General features: G+C 41.8%; 1 protein-coding gene across 1 annotated transcript in view; it reads left to right on the plus strand.

Annotated features, from left to right (window-relative positions):
* The first annotated feature begins 6,609 nt into the window (after window positions 1–6,609).
* IL22RA2 (interleukin 22 receptor, alpha 2) overlaps window positions 6,610–20,393 on the plus strand; it is a 21,643-nt gene continuing 7,859 nt past the window's right edge. The window contains exons 1-3 of the mRNA XM_008574028.1: window positions 6,610–6,743; window positions 11,190–11,325; window positions 13,662–13,840. Coding sequence (XP_008572250.1) covers window positions 6,683–6,743; window positions 11,190–11,325; window positions 13,662–13,840 — 376 coding nt within the window. The 5' untranslated portion in view covers window positions 6,610–6,682. The remainder of the gene's footprint in view (window positions 6,744–11,189; window positions 11,326–13,661; window positions 13,841–20,393) is intronic.

Consider the following 20,393-nt stretch of genomic DNA (forward strand, 5'->3'; position numbering starts at 1 on the left):
TACAAATTAAATAGCTCTTCTTGGTGGAAATTTTGTTTTTAATTCTCTCCTAAAAAACCTCTGGGCCAGACAAAGTAATCTAAGTTGCAGAATTCTGCTAAAGAAAAAAATAATGAAAACATCGCATTTCACAGCCATTGGGGAAGCCTCTGAAATACATTTAATTCCTGCTGTAAATAGTTGTATTGGTATAAAATAAGGAATAAAACAAATGAAATAAACATCTGGCTCAAGGAGTTTCCACTAAAAATCCCAACAAATTAAATAGAAGGAGGGAATTGTAAAAGGTAAAAGGTGATAAGAATGAGACATAAAATTTTTTATAAAGTAGAATACATAACTAATTACAAAATATGGTCTTTTAAATTTTTTTTAAAGATAAATAATGACCTAATTTATTAAAAAATATAATAAGAAAACAAGGGAAAATTCCTACTCAGAATAGGAAATTATAAAAGGGAAACCACAGAAACAGGGCAAATTAGATAAATCATAAGGGAACAACTTGCTCAACTCCCTGCAAATAAATTTAAAAGCATGAATGGAGTGGATACTCTTCTAAAGAAAACGTAATTTGCAGAAACTGAACCTAAATGAGATAGAAAGTCTGAACAGACTAATTACCATCAGAAAATTAGCAAAGAAACACTATTCCCCATATGGCTCCACCCCCTAACCCCCCACTCAGAAAAGCACCCCAACGATTTCTCAGGAAAGTCTATCCAACCCTTAAGAAGCAGATAATTCCCAGGTCACGCAGACTAATTTGTCCAGCTGAAGAGATATCTGTGGTGCCAATTTTGCAAAGGACAGTTTCGCCTGTGTGTGTCTGACTGAATTATATGACCCCATCGACCAAAGAGTCTCAGCCACCTCCCCTCAGGACTCAGACCCCAGGTCATTAAAAAGCAGAGAAGCATATTTCTGTTTTTTTAGCTTAAATCTTGTAAATTCATGTCAGCTGCTAATATCACATTCCTTTTCATTGATTCACTAGATACGTGTTAAGTGTCGACAATGTGCCTGGCTCTGTCCTAAGTGCAGGAGATAAAGCTGTGAGCAAAACATACAATGTCCCTGTCCTCATGGAGCCTATGTTCCAGTGGGGGAGGTAGACAACAAGTATAAAATAAAACATAGCCTGTCAAATGATGGAAAGTGCCATGGAGAAAAATGAAGCAGATAGAGGAGATGGGGACAGCTGGCAGGGAGAAGTGCTGCTATTTTGGGCGGTCATGGAGAACTCCACCGATAAGGTGATATTTGGGTGGAGACATGAAGGAGGTGAAGGAATGAGCCTGGGCATGTCAGGAAAAATATTCAAGTACAGGGGACCTTTCCAGAGTGTGGATGTGCCTGGCATGCTGGAGAAACAGCAAAAAAGCCATCCAGGCTGGAGCACCGCAGGGTGGGAGAGTTGTAGGAAATGAATTTAGAGATAACAGGGCCAGATTACATAAGGCCTAGCAGGGGACTGCACAAATTTTGACTTTTACTCTGAGTGCAATGGGAAGACATTGGAGGATTGTGAGCAAAATGTTCTAGTCTAACACTTAAAAGGAACACTCGACCTGATACAGAGGACAGTGGCAGAGGCAGGAGACCAATAAAGATGACGTGGCCACAACCCACGCAAGAGGCGATGCTAGCAGGGACCCAGGTGGTTGCAGTAGAGAGGGTGACAGCCTGTTGGATTCTGGTTATGCAATGAAGTTATTTCCAGGGTCAAAACAACACACATGAGTATGCTAGTATATGGGCATAATGACTGATGATCTCCAGCAGGGGTTTCAAGGTCAGTGAAGGACCTTGGTCAAGATCAATCAAAGCGTCTTTTATCCAGAAAAACGGGAGCGAAGAGCAGAAAAAGTTAACTTAATGAAGCCCTAAGTCCTATGAATGGAGATTTTAAATAATGTATGTGTTCATAGCCCAAAAATCATTCAGAATTAAACTTGGTCAGGTTAGCAACTGTGCTTACTGCTTGTGTTTAAATAATGAAGTTCCTTTTTTTCTGAATTCAAGTCCACAAACTATTTTAAATTGCATTCCAGATATTTCCAGAATACAGGACTGCTTAAAGGCTTAAAAATCATAGGAAGGGCCGGCCAGGTGGCGCACTGGATAGTGCGCCGCTTGGGAAGCGCGGCGGCGCTCCCGTCGAGGGTTCGGATCCCACATACAGACCGGTTTCAGAATTAAACTTGGTCAGGTTAGCAACTGTGCTTACTGCTTGTGTTTAAATAATGAAGTTCCTTTTTTTCTGAATTCAAGTCCACAAACTATTTTAAATTGCATTCCAGATATTTCCAGAATACAGGACTGCTTAAAGGCTTAAAAATCATAGGAAGGGCCGGCCAGGTGGCGCACTGGATAGTGCGCCGCTTGGGAAGCGCGGCGGCGCTCCCGTCCGAGGGTTCGGATCCCACGTACAGACCAGCTCCCGCTCACTGGCTGAGCGAGGCGCGGGAGCAACGCCGAGGCTTGCGATCCCGTCGCCGGTCCCCGGTCCGGTACGGGGGCAACACTGAGGGTTGCGATTCATTGCCGGACACGGAAAAAAGACAAAAAGACACACACACACAAAAAAAAATCATAGGAATTACTCAGTGGAGTTGTTGAGGGGCCCAATGAACAAAAAAAGAAAAAAACAAATAGTTCCCCAATTGTTCGTACTACAGGTTATGGTTTTCACAGGTCTGAGGGAGGGAAGGGTGAAGTTCAAGTTCTAGTTCATGATGAAACTTTTAGAAGATGCCCAGCTGCTTACCAAATCATAGAAGGAGGGACAAACCTGGAGCAGAAACACAATCAATCTGACCCCCCATCGATGAAGACCACACAAGGAACACTGAACACCAGTTTTTAAACACCTTTCTGAAAGAGCAACAGGAAAATGTGGCCCTTTGCTACTGAGACCTGGCTGAAGAAAATGCTGCAGTCTCCATGAGGACTGGCTCTGCTGTCTTGCTCATTTCTGCCTCTCTGATGCCCAGCACTGTACCGGGCATAGGCAGGTGCTCAACAGACACTTGTTTGAGTGAATAAATAACTAGAGAAGTGAATGGCTAAATCTTCTTTGACATCATTCAATCCCTTTATGGAATGGATATTGCAAGTGAAGAATAACACGATAGTCATTGTAGGACACTCCTCAGGCCCTGAGGTCAGCCAGATCTGATTTCATCCTTCCTTTGTCAGTACTTGCTAGAGAGCCTTAGTCGGGTTCTCTTAGCTTCTCTATGTCTCACTTCCTTCATCTGTAATGTCAGGATAATAATACCAACCTCCTAGGCTTGTCGAAAGGATTAATTAAGACAATAAACACAGGGAGAGAGCTTAACACGCTGCCCCATAATTACTGTCTTATTATTGACACTAAAATGGCATTAAAATTACCAAAAGGAGTTTTATGAAGATAACATCTTGGAGATAAACTTTAAAAATCTTCTTCCTTTGCTATGAAAAAAAATTTTTTTTTAACTTTATTATTTATTTATTTATTTATTTATTTATTTATTTTGTCCTTTTTGAGACCGGCCACACCGCACTCAGCCAGTGAGCTCTGTGAACGCACCGGTCATCCCTATATAGGATCTGAACCCGCGGCGGGAGCGCTGCTGCGCTCCCAGTGCTGCACTCTCCCGAGTGCGCCACGGGCTCGGCCCTGAAAAATTTTAAATACATACCAAAGTAGAGAGTATGATAAACCTCCATGTACCCAATATCCAGTTTCAAAAATTATCAGCTCGTGGCCAGTCACCCCCCTTTCCCAACCCCTTCTATTATTTTGAAGTGAATCCCAGAAATACAATTTCATCTGTAGTACTCCGATATGTATCTCTAAAAAAAAAAATAAAAAGAATAACCAAAATCCCATATCACAACTAAATATAATTAATAAGTCCTTACTTAGATGAACTGTTGGTCTGTTGGAAGCCCTGAGGAGAAAGCAGGAAGATCACGTCTGTCCAGTGCAGGGGCTTAGGCAAGTTCTCTCCAGACAACACCACAGAGGCATCCGCTGTCACCATTAAGGTGGATTCTCCCTACTGAGGGGTGGGGGGCAGGGCTGTCGGGGAGACCCAGGGGAAGGTAGGGAAGGAGTCTGAAGCCAGCATATTATGACTGAAGCAAAGCAGAGCAGAGCCCCCCCCCCCCACGTTAATTGTAATTTTCTTACTCCCAAAACCAAATTGCATTTCATTGGGAACATTCTGTACAAACGCTTCTGCTTCCAAATTGATGGGAGATTAGAATTAAATTTATCTTTTCATCTACCTTGAGGCCCTCCTGGCAGTGTTGGCTTTTACACAGGTTATGATATTACACAATTAGAAAGCTCACTGAATGGTGACAGGACTAGTTTGGTTTCTGAAATTTAACATAGCACAAAAGCTCACATTTTGGAGGAGACGTCAATTCTTAAGTATTCCACGATCTTCCCCTTCCCTCAATTTCCCCTTATTTATTCTCCAAAGTCAGTAACCCAGTGTTAACCTCAATTTCAATCTCTGCTTCTCTGCATATAAAACCTTGAATTAAAAATATTTTTCTTTTTTTCTAACTGGAACTTGACACAATTTGGTTGCTTCGAAACAAGATCTATTGGTGTTGAAGATATTGAACATCAATAGTTCAAACCCAGATTATCATCCCCCATTTAAAAACCAAAATTAATGCCAAGTACAGAGTTCAAGTGTAAGCAAAACATGATGCTGAAAAGCCTGGAAGACAAGGTGCACCAAGAAGGTGAACAGGGAATGTAAGATATGCTGCGGGCTTCTTCTTTCAAAGCATATGTTACCATATAAGCAATGAAAGCTTCACTTGGAAGAAGTAAGGAGTCTGGATTCAGAAGAGTGACAGAGCAAAGAGATGCAGAAAAATCTGGTGTTATCTTCGTAAGCCTGTCCATACAGTTCTGGTTTCCAAAAGACTGAGTCATAACTGTCCTCAATAACTGTGAAATTTGTTATGTGACGATGGTAGCGGCCTGGTCTAAGATCTGATCCTTGAGGAAATTCCCAACAGGCTCTGTTCCAAAACACATTGATTCAGGAACAAGCTTTTCCGTGCACAGCTCCATGCAGGCTTCACAGTCCCAGGCACCCAAGTATCTTGAATTGTCCACAGATGCTGGGACATGGGGTTGGGGTGGGGGTCTACACTTGAGAACAACTTCCCCTCTGATCCTTTCTCCATACAGAAGGTGGTCCTCCCCTCTCTCTTTGAAGACTCTGCCTCCATCTCTGACCTTTCGACTCTTCCATTTTTTCTCTTTCCCCTCACAGCTCTAGTCGTGGCTAATCTTTGCGATGGAGGTGGAGGCAAAGTGGCTTTTTGTTTGCCATTTAAGAAGAAGAGTCAGGAAGGAGAGATGAATAGAAGTCACAGCCCTGCCTTAGCTCCTTATTGTCATTTCCCCCTTCAGAAGTGGAGGAAGGCAGGGGCAATGTCTATCTGTCTTGCTGCTGCACTTTTGCTGCTGAGAACAATGCCTAGTTTGAGGTAGGGCTGCATATATGTGTTAAAAGTTATCGGATGGATGGATGGATGGATGGATGGATGGATGGATGGATGGATGGATGGATGGATGGATGGAAGGTTGAATAACTGCTCAGCAGCCATCACTATTCCTTACTAAAGAGGCTATTCTACCAAGAACTTGAAAGAGACTACACAAGAGAAGGGAGCCAGAATTCATTTCTTCTTTTGACCAAAAGAGCCTCTTTTTTTAACAAAAGAAAATCTTTATGACTTTCTTGTGCTTTAATGTATTATTTTAGTACCTCTAAAACTACGTGGTAAAAAAAATCTGGTAAGAAAAAGCAATATAATGAATCATGAGCAAAGAACAGATGACTTAGTTCAATCAGATTTCAAAGAAGATATGAAAAATATCTAATATAGCTCAAAATGATTGCCCTCCACATTCATCCTTTTAAGGAATCATTTGGTTCAACAGGCTCAAAATCTTTATCCAGATTGCTAGAAACCAGGGGTGAGTATGGAAAAGGAAGAGACACTAGTAGAGTGGGGCCCAGGGCCACTGGGGGTGGGGAAGGCAGAGAGCCCCATGGACAGCCAGTGGGTGTGGGAGGGTACAAGTCACACCAGGGAGGTTCACCCGGGAGCGACCGAAAAGGGAGGAAAAGGAAGAACCAGTGAAAGACCTCACCTGCTTTGAACCACTGCCGGGGGCTCTGATAGCTATTCCTGCCACCCCATTACTCAGTCACCCTGTCAGTCAAGTCCTGGTCCTGGCAGCCTCTCTGCCTCCTGGGGCCAGATTCCCCTAAGGCCCCATGAGTTGTTTCATTCCCTCACCTGCATGCAGCTTGCACAATCTCTGCCCTACCCTGCCCTCCAGGTCTGCCCATCATCAGTGTTTTGCCTTTCCACAGCTAATGAAGCCCCAGCAAAACAAAAAACAACAAAAAAAACCTTCCATGTAATAGTGACTTACAGCAAGTTTTTTTGAAGTAATTCTAAGACTTTTATAATTTCCCTAAAATAATAATATAATGCAGTAACAAAGCAAGATTGTAGTTGCACCCACAACCTTTGGTTAAACCCAGGAGGGATGTTCGGTTTGTGGATTTTATAGTTTCCTCTTCTGTCCTGAGCTGTCCTCTCATGGAAGGAAACACTGGTTTTCCGATCAGTCACACTTGCAACCATGACGCCTAAACATTGCTTTCTAGGCTTCCTCGTCAGTTTCTTCCTGACTGCGGTAACAGGTAAGTGCTTTATGTCTTTTTAATTGCTCCCACCTTTGTCATCTGAGTCTGGTCAAGGGACTGTTAGAAACATCCCTAGTGCTTTTCTGGGCTTTGTAAAAATCTTAGCTTTCTTACGTCACTAAATATTGAGAACAGACATGGGGTCAGTCTCTATCTGCAGCCTGAATAACTCCACATGTACTTAACTCCATGAGTACCTACTAAAGAGGAGGACCAGTGTCCATCCATCTCTCTCTCTCTTTAGAATTTCTTTTTCCTTGAAGGGACAATACAACACAGTGGTTATGAGCACAGGCTCCTAAACCAGACTATTAGCTGCTAGAGTCTGCGTTTCAACTCTGCCAATTGCTATCTAGAAAAACTTGGGCAATTTATTTAACACATCTGTGCCTCAATATCCCTCATCTGTTGAATGGGGACTGTAGGTCACTATGAAGATCAAATGAGTTAGCATATGCCAAATTCTTTTTATTTATTTACTTACTTACTTACTTACTTACTTACTTACTTACTTACTTACTTACTTACTTACTTACTTATTGCAAATATTCATGAGATACAAAGCTGATTGTCTTCCCTCCTGCCCATGATGTGGGGACCAGATTCATACTGGGGCATACCCATTACCAGAAATTAATTTTGTACCCTTTGTCCACTTCCAATTATCCCCCAACCTCCCTCTCTTTCCCCTTCTCTCCTCAACTCCAATTTGTAGCCCTAGGAATGTTCCCTCCCTCTGTTGGATCACGGCACTACTGTGGTCTTTCCTGCCTTCTTTCTCCCTTAGCTCCCACATATGAGTGAGCATATGAGCTGTTTATTTCTCTGTGCTTTGCTTGTTTCACTCAACATAAGTTTCTCCAGGTTCATCCATGTTGTTGCAAATGGGAGTATTTCATTCTTTCTTATAGCAGAGTAGTATTCCATAGTCTTATATATACCACGGTTTCCTTATCCACTCATCTATTAATGGATATTTAGGTTGGTTCCATATCTTGGCTATTGTAAACAGAGCTGCAGTAAACATGGGAGTGCAGGTATCTCTTTGACATGATGATTTCCATTCCTCTGTGTATATACCCAGAAGAGGGATTGCTGGATCATATGGAAGATCTATCTATAGTTGTTTGAGAAACTTCCAAATTGTTTTCCAAAGTGGTTGTATTAATTTTCAGTCCCACCGACAGTGCAGGAGTGTTCCCTTCTCTCCACACCCTCGCCAGCATTTGTTATTCATCGTCTTTTTCATCATAGCCAGTCTAACTGGAGTGAGGTGGTATCTCAATGAGGTTTAAATTTGCATTTCCCTGATGACTAGTGATGTTGAGCATTTTTTCATGTATCTGTTGGCCATTTGTATGTCTTCCTTTGAAAAATGTCTATTCAGCTCCTTTGCCCATTTTTTAATTGGGTCATTTATTTACTTTACTGTATAATTGCTTGAGTTCTATGTATATTCTGGATATCAGTCCCTTGTTGGATGCATAGTTGGCAAAATTTTTCTCCCTCTCTGTAGGTTGTCTTTTCACTGTTGATTGTTTCTTTTGCTGTGCAGAAACTTTTTAGTTTAATATACTCCCATTTGTTTATTTTTTATTTTGCTGCTTGTGCTTTCGGGCTCATGTTCATAAAGCCCATGCCCTGAACAAACTGTTGAAGTGTTTCACCTGTATTTTCCCTTAGTAATTTTGTGGTTTCAGGTCTTATACCTAGGTCTTTAATCCATTTCAAGTTGATTTTAGTGTATGGTGAGAGATGCATATCTAGTTTCATTCTTCTGCATATGGATATCCAGTTTTCCCAGCACCACTTGTTGAAGAGGCGGTCTTTTCCCCAATGTAGATTTTTGTTGCCTTTGTCTAATATCAGATGTATGTCAAATTCTTAGAGCAGTGCCTGGCACAGAATAGGGGCCATAAACAACATGTGGAATTTTCTATTGATATTCGTGGAGAACTCTTCAAAAGTGTAGAGCTTCTTCTAACCACATACCTGTGAGTAAGGCTATTAGAATCCCAAGTTAGGGCTGGCCCGGTGGCGCACTGCTACAGTGTGCCGCTTGGGAGCGCGGCGGCGCTCCTGCCGAGGGTTCGGATCCCACATACAGACTGGCCGCTCACTGGCTGAACGAGGTGCGGGTGCAACACCGAGGGTTGCGATCCCGTTGCCGGTCCCAGTCCGGTACGGGCGCAACACTGAGGGTTGCGATCCGTTGCCGGTCACGAAAAAAGACAAAAAGGAAAAAAAAAAAAAAAGAATCCCAAGTTAGCAATGGCTACCAGTCAGTGTAAGTGGTTCAAGGAACTTTCCAAGACCACACAGTTGTCCAGTGACTGCTACATAAAAGTAATTTAAGCCTCCATCTTCCAGAAATGTGTGGAATTGAGTAGACTATGCCTCTGGTCCTTGATAACTACAAGGAATTGTTTAGCAAACTATGGTAGGAATTCAAGTGCCACCAAAATGATCCTGGCTCTGCATCTTACCTGGCCTGTAACCTTGGGCAAGATACACAACATCTTAAAGCCTCAGCTTCCTCATCTATAAAATGCAGTAATAAAATTACTTACCTTTTTTGGTGGCTGTAGGAATTCAATAAGTTGTAAGTATTTGAGCACAGTGCCTAACATATGTCTGATGTTCATATATGTTCAATGTTCAAAGAATGACAGCCAGAAGGAGGAGGGGGGAGAAGGAGGCAGAGAAACAGTATCCTCAGCCTCCGATTGCTCTGCCTCCTTGAGCTCCTCTCTGCCGAGGACTTGCTCTTGGTTTTCTAGGGTAGGTAAGAGGAAGGCTCTGGGGTCAGACTGCCAGGTACAAAATCAGCACACCCATTTGCTGATGGGCAAGTTTCTTCACCTCTTTGAGCCTAGTTTTTTAGTCTGTAAGAGGAAGACCACAATAGCACCTTTCTCACAGAAGAGCTGAGCAAATGAAGTGGGTCAATGCAGACAAAAGTCCCCCCATGCCTGGCGCAAGGTCAGTTGTTATCATTGTCAGTGGTGGTAGCAATGGTATTGGTAAAAGAATGAGAGAAGAAATCTCCAGACAGAAGAGATAAGAGGGTACTGAGCCATCTGTCTTCAGGTTAGCCAATCAACTCTAGGCAGGTCTGTAGGAAATTGTGCCTATCACCTCCTAAGAACTTCTCGAATTTTCATGTACTAAATTTGATTGGTCAGGTAATGATTCTGATGAGCTAACTCAACTGTGAAACACACTCTTGCCCGGAAGGAAGTCCAAAAAATAAAGATAAAAACAAAAGAAAAAATAACAGTATTAACACTATTTGGTTGGGAAGAAAAAATAGCTGAGGAAACAGCCCCATTCATTAGAAAATAACACATCTTGAAAGTTCAAAGCTGAGATCATGGCTTGAGTATTTTCTTCCATCTCAGTAAGGTGATATTTGAGCAAAGATTTGAAGGAAGTGGTGCAATGAGCCACATGGAAATCCAGGGGCAGGGTAGTCCGGGAAAAGCAAAGCACCAATGCAGAAACCCTACGGTGGGATCATCACTGGCATGGTGGAGCAGGAGCAGGGGGACCACTCTAGAGAAGCAAGAGGGAGAGTGCCAGAAGATGAGGTCAGGGAGAAAGCAGAGGACATGCTTCCTGACCCCTCCTTCTGCCCAAGTTCTAATCCCTTATCAGAAACTTTGGACCCTAGAATAAAACTTGCCAAAGGTCTCTTGCCTCCCTGGGACTAAATGCACATAAGGCTGGGACGCCTATGTCACGTGATTTGAGGAAGAAAGCACAAGCCATGCCAGGGCAGAGTGATCCCCTCTCCTGCCATGATTGTTCTCAGAAACACTCAGCCCTGCAGCAGGGACTTGGGCAGTCGCCCTCCTTAGTGTGGGCTAGTTCATCTGAGCAGCTACGCTTGCCACGGGGAGCCAGGATGCAGGCAGGCGAGCACAGCCATTCAGGAGAGGGACAATAAAGGCAGACCCACCCAGAGGCAGGACCCAGAGATTGAACGAGAACCTGAGAAAGGTGGAAGCGAGCACTGGGCTGAGGTCCTGGAGCCAAAATTGATCCCAGGCAAATTTTGCCTTGGAGTAGTGGTAATACAGTGGTTCCCAGGAAGGTGGATGAGCGGGCCTTAGTGAAGATCTTTCATCTCAGCCATTATATCCCATCACTATCTGGGAAGGAACTAAGGACAATGTTTCGTCTCCTCTCTACAGTTTGGGAAATAGGGTGGGAGGATATCCTGTATGTTTTTATAATCTGGAACACATTGTTCCGAAACTTTAGCCTGAATCAAAATCATCTCATTAAAGATTCAAAATACTGATTTCTGGGCTCTACCCCACCCCCTGCATTTAGAACTACTTCAGAGAATCCTGATGCACGCATCACACTGAAATCTACTGCTAATAACAATGGTGCTCAAATGGACGTTCGATGTTTTTCCTTCTCCTATTATTTTAGGAACTCAGCCAGCCCATGAATCTCTGAAGCCTCAGAGGGTACAATTTCAGTCCCGGAATTTTCACAACATTTTGCGCTGGCAGCCTGGGAGGGTGCTTACCGGCAACAGCAGTGTCTATTTTGTGCAATACAAAATGTAAGTAGACTGAGCTGCCTCCAGCTGGTAGAGATGGCCACTGGGATAACACGTTCTAGAATGCAATGGAGTGTTAGGATCTGAGCTGTTCTCAGCTTCATAGGGATTGAGAAGAGGCAGAGGTAGAGACACAAGTGACTTGTCTCCCCTGAAGCTGCATGGGGACTCAAACACAAGCGATGTGCAGTCTTTTGGGCAGACACTTCAACCCTACATCTTATAGGCTCGACCTTTGGCTCCATGACAGTGCCTGACACATGGTAGACTCTCAAAACACACCTGTCAAATGAATGCAAGCGACTTGTTTCACACATAGTCAGTTCTCAATTAAGGCAAAACTCCTGATAATTGAAAAAGAAATGGTGGTTAACATAGAGGTGAGCGTGTAAAATATTTTTTTAACATGAAATTCATTTTTTTAGAGTGGGGCTTACTATTTTTAAAATTCTTTTAAAAAATTAATGATTCCTGCAAGCATAAACACAAACTGGAACATGCTGCTGCATGTTTCTCTCCTGTGATCTTCAGGCTGGTCCTGCTGGATCATTGCCAACACTCAGATAAAATGTACTCCTTTCCTGGATCAAGGCCTGGAAACTGACACTTCTGATTTGAAAATGGCAAGTTTTTCCACTCCTAGATTTCCTGGAGGCTCTTCCTCCTCTGACATAGTTTGACAGGCTGGCTGAGCATGAGACAGGAGATATACGGTTTAGGTTTCATGGTTTTTCATTAGAAATTCAGAAAATCAGATGCAAGTATGAGTCAAAATAGCAATTTTTATTACATAAATTCATCCATGTTCCTCCAGCGTGGAGTAGATCCTAGGTCAGATTTTCCTAATTAATTTATTACTAATTATTTTACTAATTAATTTCAGAAGGATTATCCCCAGAAGTTTCTCAGTCTTTAACTGCTTTTCTCTGCATATTTTGTGTAGCAACTACAAAATTTACGAGTCTTTACAATAAAGGTTTCTCCATTACAAAAATAGATTTGGGCATAGTTGGAGATGCTTTCAGCATAGAGGAAATAGAGATTGGTACTCTCTCTGTTCTCCCCCTTAGGTAATATAAGTAGGTCCAAAGAGGACCTATTTGTGGTCCAAAGAAACAAGTGATTAGAAGCTGTTTACCATGAAGCTAATGAAGATTAAACTTCAGAGCCCCATGGAAGAAGTTTATATTTGTAATTCTTTTCTTAAAGAGGGCTCCCAAGCTTATATAAATTTTGGACCTAGAATAACTGGATTCTTTCCTGTCTATATGGTATTTTCAATAGCACAATGCAGATTTATAATTTTGAAAACTTTCACTTTGGTTGTACATAGCTTGTGTGGGTATATTGTTACTATTTGTCCCATTTGAGATAGGACAAAAAATGAGGTATCATATTAAAAGAAAAGCCAGTTATTACAGCTCAGTTAAGCTGACAATGTCTTATCAATAAACACAACTTAAAAATCTCAAATGGTGCTCAGTATATGTTGCTGGTTCTGCTTTAATTCTGATATAATGAAACTGCTGTCATTAAGTAGATTACAGAGTACAGATACCAGCAACGTTTTCAGTGTATGGCTAGAAAGTTAGATTTCAAGTCCTTCAACAAATATTTTAGAAAACCTTTCTCCCGGTCCCCAATTCCTCACCGCCGTCACCTACTGCCTTTGCTCTAATTTATGAACCATTAGGAGGTGAAGCACTACTCTTCCCTTTGGCTATTTCACCATCCCGTGGTCTCAGGCTGAGTCAGCCTATCCGCCTCATTGCCTCACTACCTTTTCTCATGGGTTTCCCTCCCTCTCTCCCAGCTCCTACTTACGGGGCTGTCTACATAGCCCTCACTACAACCTCTGCTCACTTGGCAATAAAGAGATTAATCATGTGTGTTGAGTAAGCATCACCTGAGATGCCAAGTTGCAGCCACTTCTCAGAATCAGCTACATTACTCAACAGCAAGCTGACGAGAAGTGGGGAAAAAAACCACAAAGACTTGAAACCTCAGAGCATTAAGGATGTGGAAAGCAAGTACTCAAAAATGGAAGTTGGTCCATGCTTCAGAAGCAACACTGGCTGGGTATTAGAAAAATTAAAATCCTTATGTTAGGGATAGAGAAGGTGTCAGGGTTGAGTTTATCTTTCCACAAGGTAGCTGTGGTTAACTCTAAGGAATTTGTAAAAAGACACCGAAGAGTTGCCAAAAAGCTTTCACACACAGTGGTACTGATATTAGAGGACGGTTTCACCCAGTCTAAAAAATTAGTAAGAGACTGAAAAAACTGAAGATGCCTTTAATGGACAAAAGAAACTCAGAGCTTGGTCTCTTCCCTTCTACAGGTATGGACAGAGAAAATGGAAAAGCAAAGAGGACTGTTGGGGTATTCAAGAACTCTCTTGCGACCTTACCAATGAAACCTCAGACGTCCAGGAACCTTACTACGGGAGGGTGAGGACGGCCTCGGCGGGAAGCCACTCAGCCTGGAGCATGACACGCCGCTTCACTCCCTGGTGGGAAAGTGAGTTCCCTGGAGTTTCCTTCCTTTTGTGCTTCCTGCCCTTGAACAGTCCTCACAGAGCCTCCCTAGGTCCCAGGCCCTGTGGTTTGCTGAGCTCTGCAGCATCATCTCATTGGCTCTAATTCTCAGGACAGCTCTAGGAAATAGCATTTATTACCCCATTTTCCCAGCCCAGGCAATCAAGGTATAGAGGCTTTAGCCTCAATTCTCATGACCTGTATTCCTCAAGTCAGGATTCAACTTCTGCTGCGTTATCTGAAGAGCCTTGAGTCTCTCATGAAGCCAGATTGCTACCTGCAAAAAAAAAAAAAAAAAAAAAAAATTTTTTAAAAAAAAAAAAAAATTTTTTAAAAAAAAAAAAAAATTTTTTAAAAAAAAAAAAAAATTTTTTAAAAAAAAAAAAAAATTTTTTAAAAAAAAAAAAAAATTTTTTAAAAAAAAAAAAAAATTTTTTAAAAAAAAAAAAAAATTTTTTAAAAAAAAAAAAAAATTTTTTAAAAAAAAAAAAAAATTTTTTAAAAAAAAAAAAAAAAAAAAAGATTTTTAGACAGCAGAAAAGAAGTCAGATCGCCCTACTTCCTTCCCAAATCTGAGGGTTAAGTTCCTGAAAATACCCATGTTAGAAAATTTTCTGTTGAGAAATTAAGACTTTTAGTTGCTCCTTGAAAGGGGAGACTATTTCCGAATGATGTTTAGTCATAATCACAGAATAAGATATAATTTAAGACATAAATTATAAAATTAACCATTACCACCTTACCTTGTGTAACATAGTAGAGAAAAGGGAGAGAGAAAAAAAGAAAGTGTTTAATGTATATTATAAAGACATGCATAACAGAACAGGAAAGAAAATATGGGTATTTACCACAATCTTCATAATTGCAAGTAGTCATGAAGCTGTAGTTAATATTTATAACTTCTGTCCTCGTTATTAACTCGGCATTCACTTCCTTTTCAGCCAGCACCTCAGCTCTTCATTCATGAGGAGTTGGAGTCCTTTTGGTCTTTCCTGTGTTAACTTGACTTAATCTTACGTTATTTTTTATCACTGAATATAGAAGTTCTAAGAGGCACAGCAGAGGATACCAAGCATCCTTCTACCTGATCTTGTTGTATTTATAACAACTCGATTTCCCCTTGATAATCATAACTACTCACCCTAGGTGATACAAGAACCTCATTTTCTCTTTGTTGGTTAAATGGCACAGGGAGCTCCAAATGGTAAGAAGGTAGCCTCAGCTTCCAATTCTTTGAAACCATTTTTGTTATAAACCAGCAGAATTAAAGGTCAAGCATATAGGAAACAAAAAAATGTCATGAGTGTGTCACCAGGTGTAATAATGAGATCGCCTCTCTCACTTCCATTCTTGTATCCTAGAGCAGTGAATTCTGTCTCTGGAAGAAATAGTAACATATATTGGTCACAGGCTTAGTGTGCATACCAATTCATACCACCCCACAAGGTGTCTCTCAGGCTGAGTTTTCAATTATCTATTTCTCCTTTTTATAAAGGCAGGAATTGCTAAGTGGTGGGATATACAGTAAGCCAAATATTCCTGTGGGTATGAGACCTTGCTTCACTTCTTCCACGTTAACTTAATTTCTTGGTCATAAGCAGTGTGTTGTGGGATACTGTGCTAATGAGTGAGGCATTCACTACATCCATCCATGTGTGTGTGGGGGGGGAGGGTAGTCTGCTGATAAAAGCATTGAAGCAGCAAAGAAAATCTATAACCAGAAGAGTGTCTGTTCCAGTGTTTCTTACCCCATCTCTGTTGGAAGAAATTAGCAAATAAAAAAAATCTAGCTGCAACCAGGTGGGAGATGAAAGCTCCTGGAGTACATAGCACTATACTAGAGGTTCAGCATTGGGCTTCCTTACTGGGAAATTGGACACTCAGCCGTGTCAATGCTACTTTGATAAGAGGGAGTCCATATTGTTGAGTCTATACATAGCCGTTATCCCTTTCACACAACCGTTTTGTTCATGAGCCATAGAGCAACTATGGGACACTGAGAAAATAGGCTGTCCCTGTGTCCACTTATATTTTTTTAAATATCTTTATTCAGATATAATTCACATACCTCACAATTTACCCAAATAATATATACAATTCAATGGTTTTTAGTTCATACAACCATTGCTCACAGTCAATTTTAGAACATTTTTATCACCTCAGAAAGAGACTTCATACTCTACCCTTTGACTGTCACCTTCACACTCTACCCTTGGCTGTCCCCCAGCCTCCCAAGCCTAAGCAGCCACGAATCTTTCTGTCTCTATAGAGTTTCCTGTTCTAGATGGACTCACACAGCATGTGATCTTTTGTAACTGGCATCTTGCACTTAGCATAATGTTTCCAAGGTTCATCCATGTCGTAGCCTATATTTCAAGCTTCATTTCTTTCTGTGGCCAAATAATATTTCATTATATGGATACACTACATATTGTTTATCCATTCTTCAGCTGATGAACATTTAAGTGGCTTCCACCTTTTAGCTATTATGAATGATGCTGCTATGAACATTCAAGTACAAGTTTTTTGTAGACATATATTTTTATTTCTCTTAGGTATGTATCTAGGAGTAGAATTGCTGGGTCTCATAGTAACTCTATGTTACTACTTAGAAGTTTGTTTTTTATCTAGGAGGAAATTAATCACACCTCAGGCTCATACAAAACTGAGCAGTGACTCACCCTTCTCAACTTGCAAGTGGTAGGCAAGAGGTCACTGGTGAGCAGAATTTAGAGCATGGAAAGCATTAATGGGATTAAATATTAACTTCTTTGGGAGATTAAAGTATAAACAAAGGGTAATTCCTTTTCCTTCCAGCAATTAGGCAAAATATCCAACATAGCTGAAAAGTGAATTAACAACTTTGGGTTCCAAATTATTCTGCAGGCCCTCCTTTTCTAAAACACTTGGAAACTTTGTATAAAATATAACACATTCTCTTAAGTCTACAGAGGAGCATGAAAGAAAATAAAGGAAATCCCCAGGGGCCAAAACAAAATAGCTGGAAATTAGGGGGGAAACCAGAGAATAAACATAGTGAAGCCCCAGGTTCCCTGAGGGTATTTACCCAACTTGGTAACTAGATCTAGGTGGTAACAGCCATTCCCAGGATAAAAGACAAGATCTTAGGCCAGCACAAGGTGGGGTAATTACAACCAGTACCCCCACAAAAATTTTAGACCTTCTGAAGGCTACACTGTCAATAAAAGGGCAGACTAGGAAGAGCCCTTCCAATAAAGCGAGGAAACAAAATTGTATGTTTCAGTCTTGACTCTATTAGGAATTAAGTGTCCTCTGAATTCATAAAGGTTTGAGATTAGAATATATACAATTTTCATGTTTCAGAAAACACCATCTTAAAGTGGTACCAGGTTGATAGGGCCACAGAATACATTGCAGAAGCAAAGCCAAATCCTTAAACCAGAGTTCAGAGGCAGCACAACACATATACAGTCGTTCGATTTATGTCCATGGTACAGTTCTATGTAGTAACTATGGTCTTTTTAATAAATGTGACTTGATTAATTGGGAAAAAAATAAATTTTGTCTCTCTACATCATCCATTTACAAAATCAAGTCTGGGTGGATTAAATCAATAAAACTCAGCAACAATAGCCTGTGGGCAAAATTTGGCCTGCTTCTGTTTTTGTAAATAAAATTTTATTGGAACGAAGTCATACTCATTCATTTACATGTTGTTTATGGTAGTTTTTGCACTACAGTGGCAGAGGTGCCACACAGATACATGTGGCCCACGAAGCCTAAAATATTTATCTGGCCCTTTACAGAAAATGTTTGTTGATTCCTGATGTTTGCTAACATAGGCAAGTATTTACATGATTTTGGGATAGACAGACCCCCACAGTATTACTAATGAAGGAAATAACTGGTTAAATGAGCTACACTAAAATTAAGAACAGTTTATCCAAATATACCATTAAAACGATGAAAATGTGAGCTGCAAAGAGAAGATATTTACAAAGGACTAGGTAGGTCCATAATGTATGAAGAACTCATAAATCAATAATAAAAAGACAGACAGCCAATTTAAAAATAGGTAAAAGACTAGAACAAGATTGTCACAAAAGTGGATATCTAAATGGCCAATAAACATGTGAAAAGATGCTCAATTCCGTTATCAGTAAAATGCAACATAAAAACACCATGAATTGGTACTATATACTTACTACAATGGAATACCAAGTGTTAGAGAAAATGTGAAAAATGGGAACTTTCACATACTGCTGAAGGGGCTTTAAATTAGTGTTTCCTCTGTGAAAAACTGTTTGGCAATATCTATTTACTAAGCATATAGAAACCCAATGACTCGGCAATTCCACTTGTAGGTATATACTCAATAAAATGCACATTCCCCAAAAGACACATGCAAGAATGTTCATGGTAATTTTACTCATAGTAGCTAAAAACTGGAAATAGCTTAAAAGTCTGTGATAACACAGTGGATAAATTATGATATTCATACAATTAAATACCACACAGCAATCAAAAGAACAAACTGGGGCCGACCCCATGGCTCACTCAGGAGAGTGCGGCGCTGCCCCGCCGCGGGTTCGGCGCAGTGCGGGTAACATCAAGCCAAGGGTTGCGATCCCCTTACCAGTCACAAAAAAGAAAAAGAAAAAAAGAACAAACCGTTGATATGTGTAACAATGTGGATATATTAGTGTGCTAGAGCTGCCATGAAAAAATGCTGCAGATTGGGCTGGGTGGCTTAAACAATTTATTTTTCTATAGTTCTGGACTCTAGAAGTTCAAGATCATGGTTTTGGTAGTTTTGGTTTCTTTGAAGCCCTCTCTGCTTGGCTTGTAGATGACCACCTTCATGCTATGTATTCAAGTAGTCTTTCCTCTGTGTGCTTGCACGTCTGTGTTCTAATCTCCTCTTCTTATGAGGACATCAGTATATTGGATTAGGGACCACCCATACCTCCAGTGTGACCTCATTTTACCTTAATTACCTCTTTAAAGTCCTCATCTCAAAATATAGTCCCATTCTGAACTACTGGGGGTTAAAACTTCAACTTTTTTCTTGGTAAGATGGCTGACGAGAGGTGGCCAGCCCTTGCCGCTGGTGCAAAGAAAGTCCAAAGCAGCAAATAGATAGTCACATGAAGAGTAGTGTGTCTAGGAAAAAACAATGTAACCCAGCTTAACAATGAAGAAAACCCCCCTAAACCTGAAAACTCAAGACAGCAACATAGAAGGAAAGGAGAAGCTCCTGACCAGGACTGGCTTGGAGACTGGAGAAACCCCACACTGCCAGGACAAGGTAGGAGGGGGAGGGTTGACAGTAGGCACCCTCACCTTAGATGCCTGCAAACCAGGCTGCAGGGTAACCATACAGCACTCATGGACAGTCAGCCCAGTGTGTGGAGCTACTACAAGCCCACATGACTGCATTTTCCCAGAGGGAAACTAAGTACTGAGTCAACCATTCCCCATTCCCCTCCCAGGCTGATGCTGAGTGCCGCATTTTGGGATAGGAGCCAGGGGAGATCAGAGTCCCACCAACCCAGTGGCCCTGCACACCCTGGCAGAGAGCATGGGGGGAGCATACCACCTGCCTAGATATGTGTCCTCCTTCTTTCTGGGAATACAGAGCCCCACTCAACATAGGGAGCTGCCTGTGCCAGTGGAGAGTGAGGGGAGCACACCAGTCATCTTGATCCATGCCCTCCTTCCCCTGGGAGTTCAGAGCCACACCTAACTCAATGCAACACCCACTCAGTGGATAGCAATCCAGGGGCAGTGCCAGTCCCTTGCACAGGTTGCCTAGATCCACACTCTCCTCCTCCAGGGATTCAGAATCCTGCACTGCACCTGCTTCAGCAGACAATGACCAGGGGGCTGTGCTGGCCACTTGCACTGGTTGCCTGGATGCAAACCCTCCTCTGGGAGTTCAGAGCCCTGCCAAACTCAACATCATGTACACTCTCCAGTGGGCAGCGAGAAGGAGCTGCACCTGTCCCTTGTGCTGGCTACCTGAATCCATGCCATCCTGCCCCTGGAGCTTAGAGGTACTTCTGACTCAGTGAACCCACCAGAACAGCAGGGAGTGTGCCAGGGGTATAGAAGCTGCCTCTATCCATGCCACCTGCCATGAGAATCCAGCATCCTATCTGACACAGCAGCATGCCTACACTAGAGGAGAAGGTGAGGGGAACAATCTAGCACTTACTACCATGCCTACCAAGAACCAAACCTATGTAGCCCAACCCAACTATCAATATGAAACACTGCTATGAGTAAGAATTCCTCCCCTCAAAAACCACTCCAAAAATTAAAAGAAGTGACTATGCCACCACCAGATGCCCAGACATCAGTGCAGAGATACAAAAAGGATGAAAAAACAGGGAAACATGACAGTCCCAAAAGAAAACTACAATTGTCGGGCCGGCCCGGTGGCACACTGGATAGTGCGCCGCTTGGGAAGCACGGCGGTGCTCCCGCCCGAGGGTTCGGATCCCACATACAGACCGGTTCCCGCTCACTGGCTGAGCGAGGCGCGGGAGCAA

Source organism: Galeopterus variegatus, unplaced genomic scaffold (assembly GCF_000696425.1).
Source record: "Galeopterus variegatus unplaced genomic scaffold, G_variegatus-3.0.2 Scaffold4, whole genome shotgun sequence".
Lineage (NCBI taxonomy): Eukaryota > Metazoa > Chordata > Mammalia > Dermoptera > Cynocephalidae > Galeopterus > Galeopterus variegatus.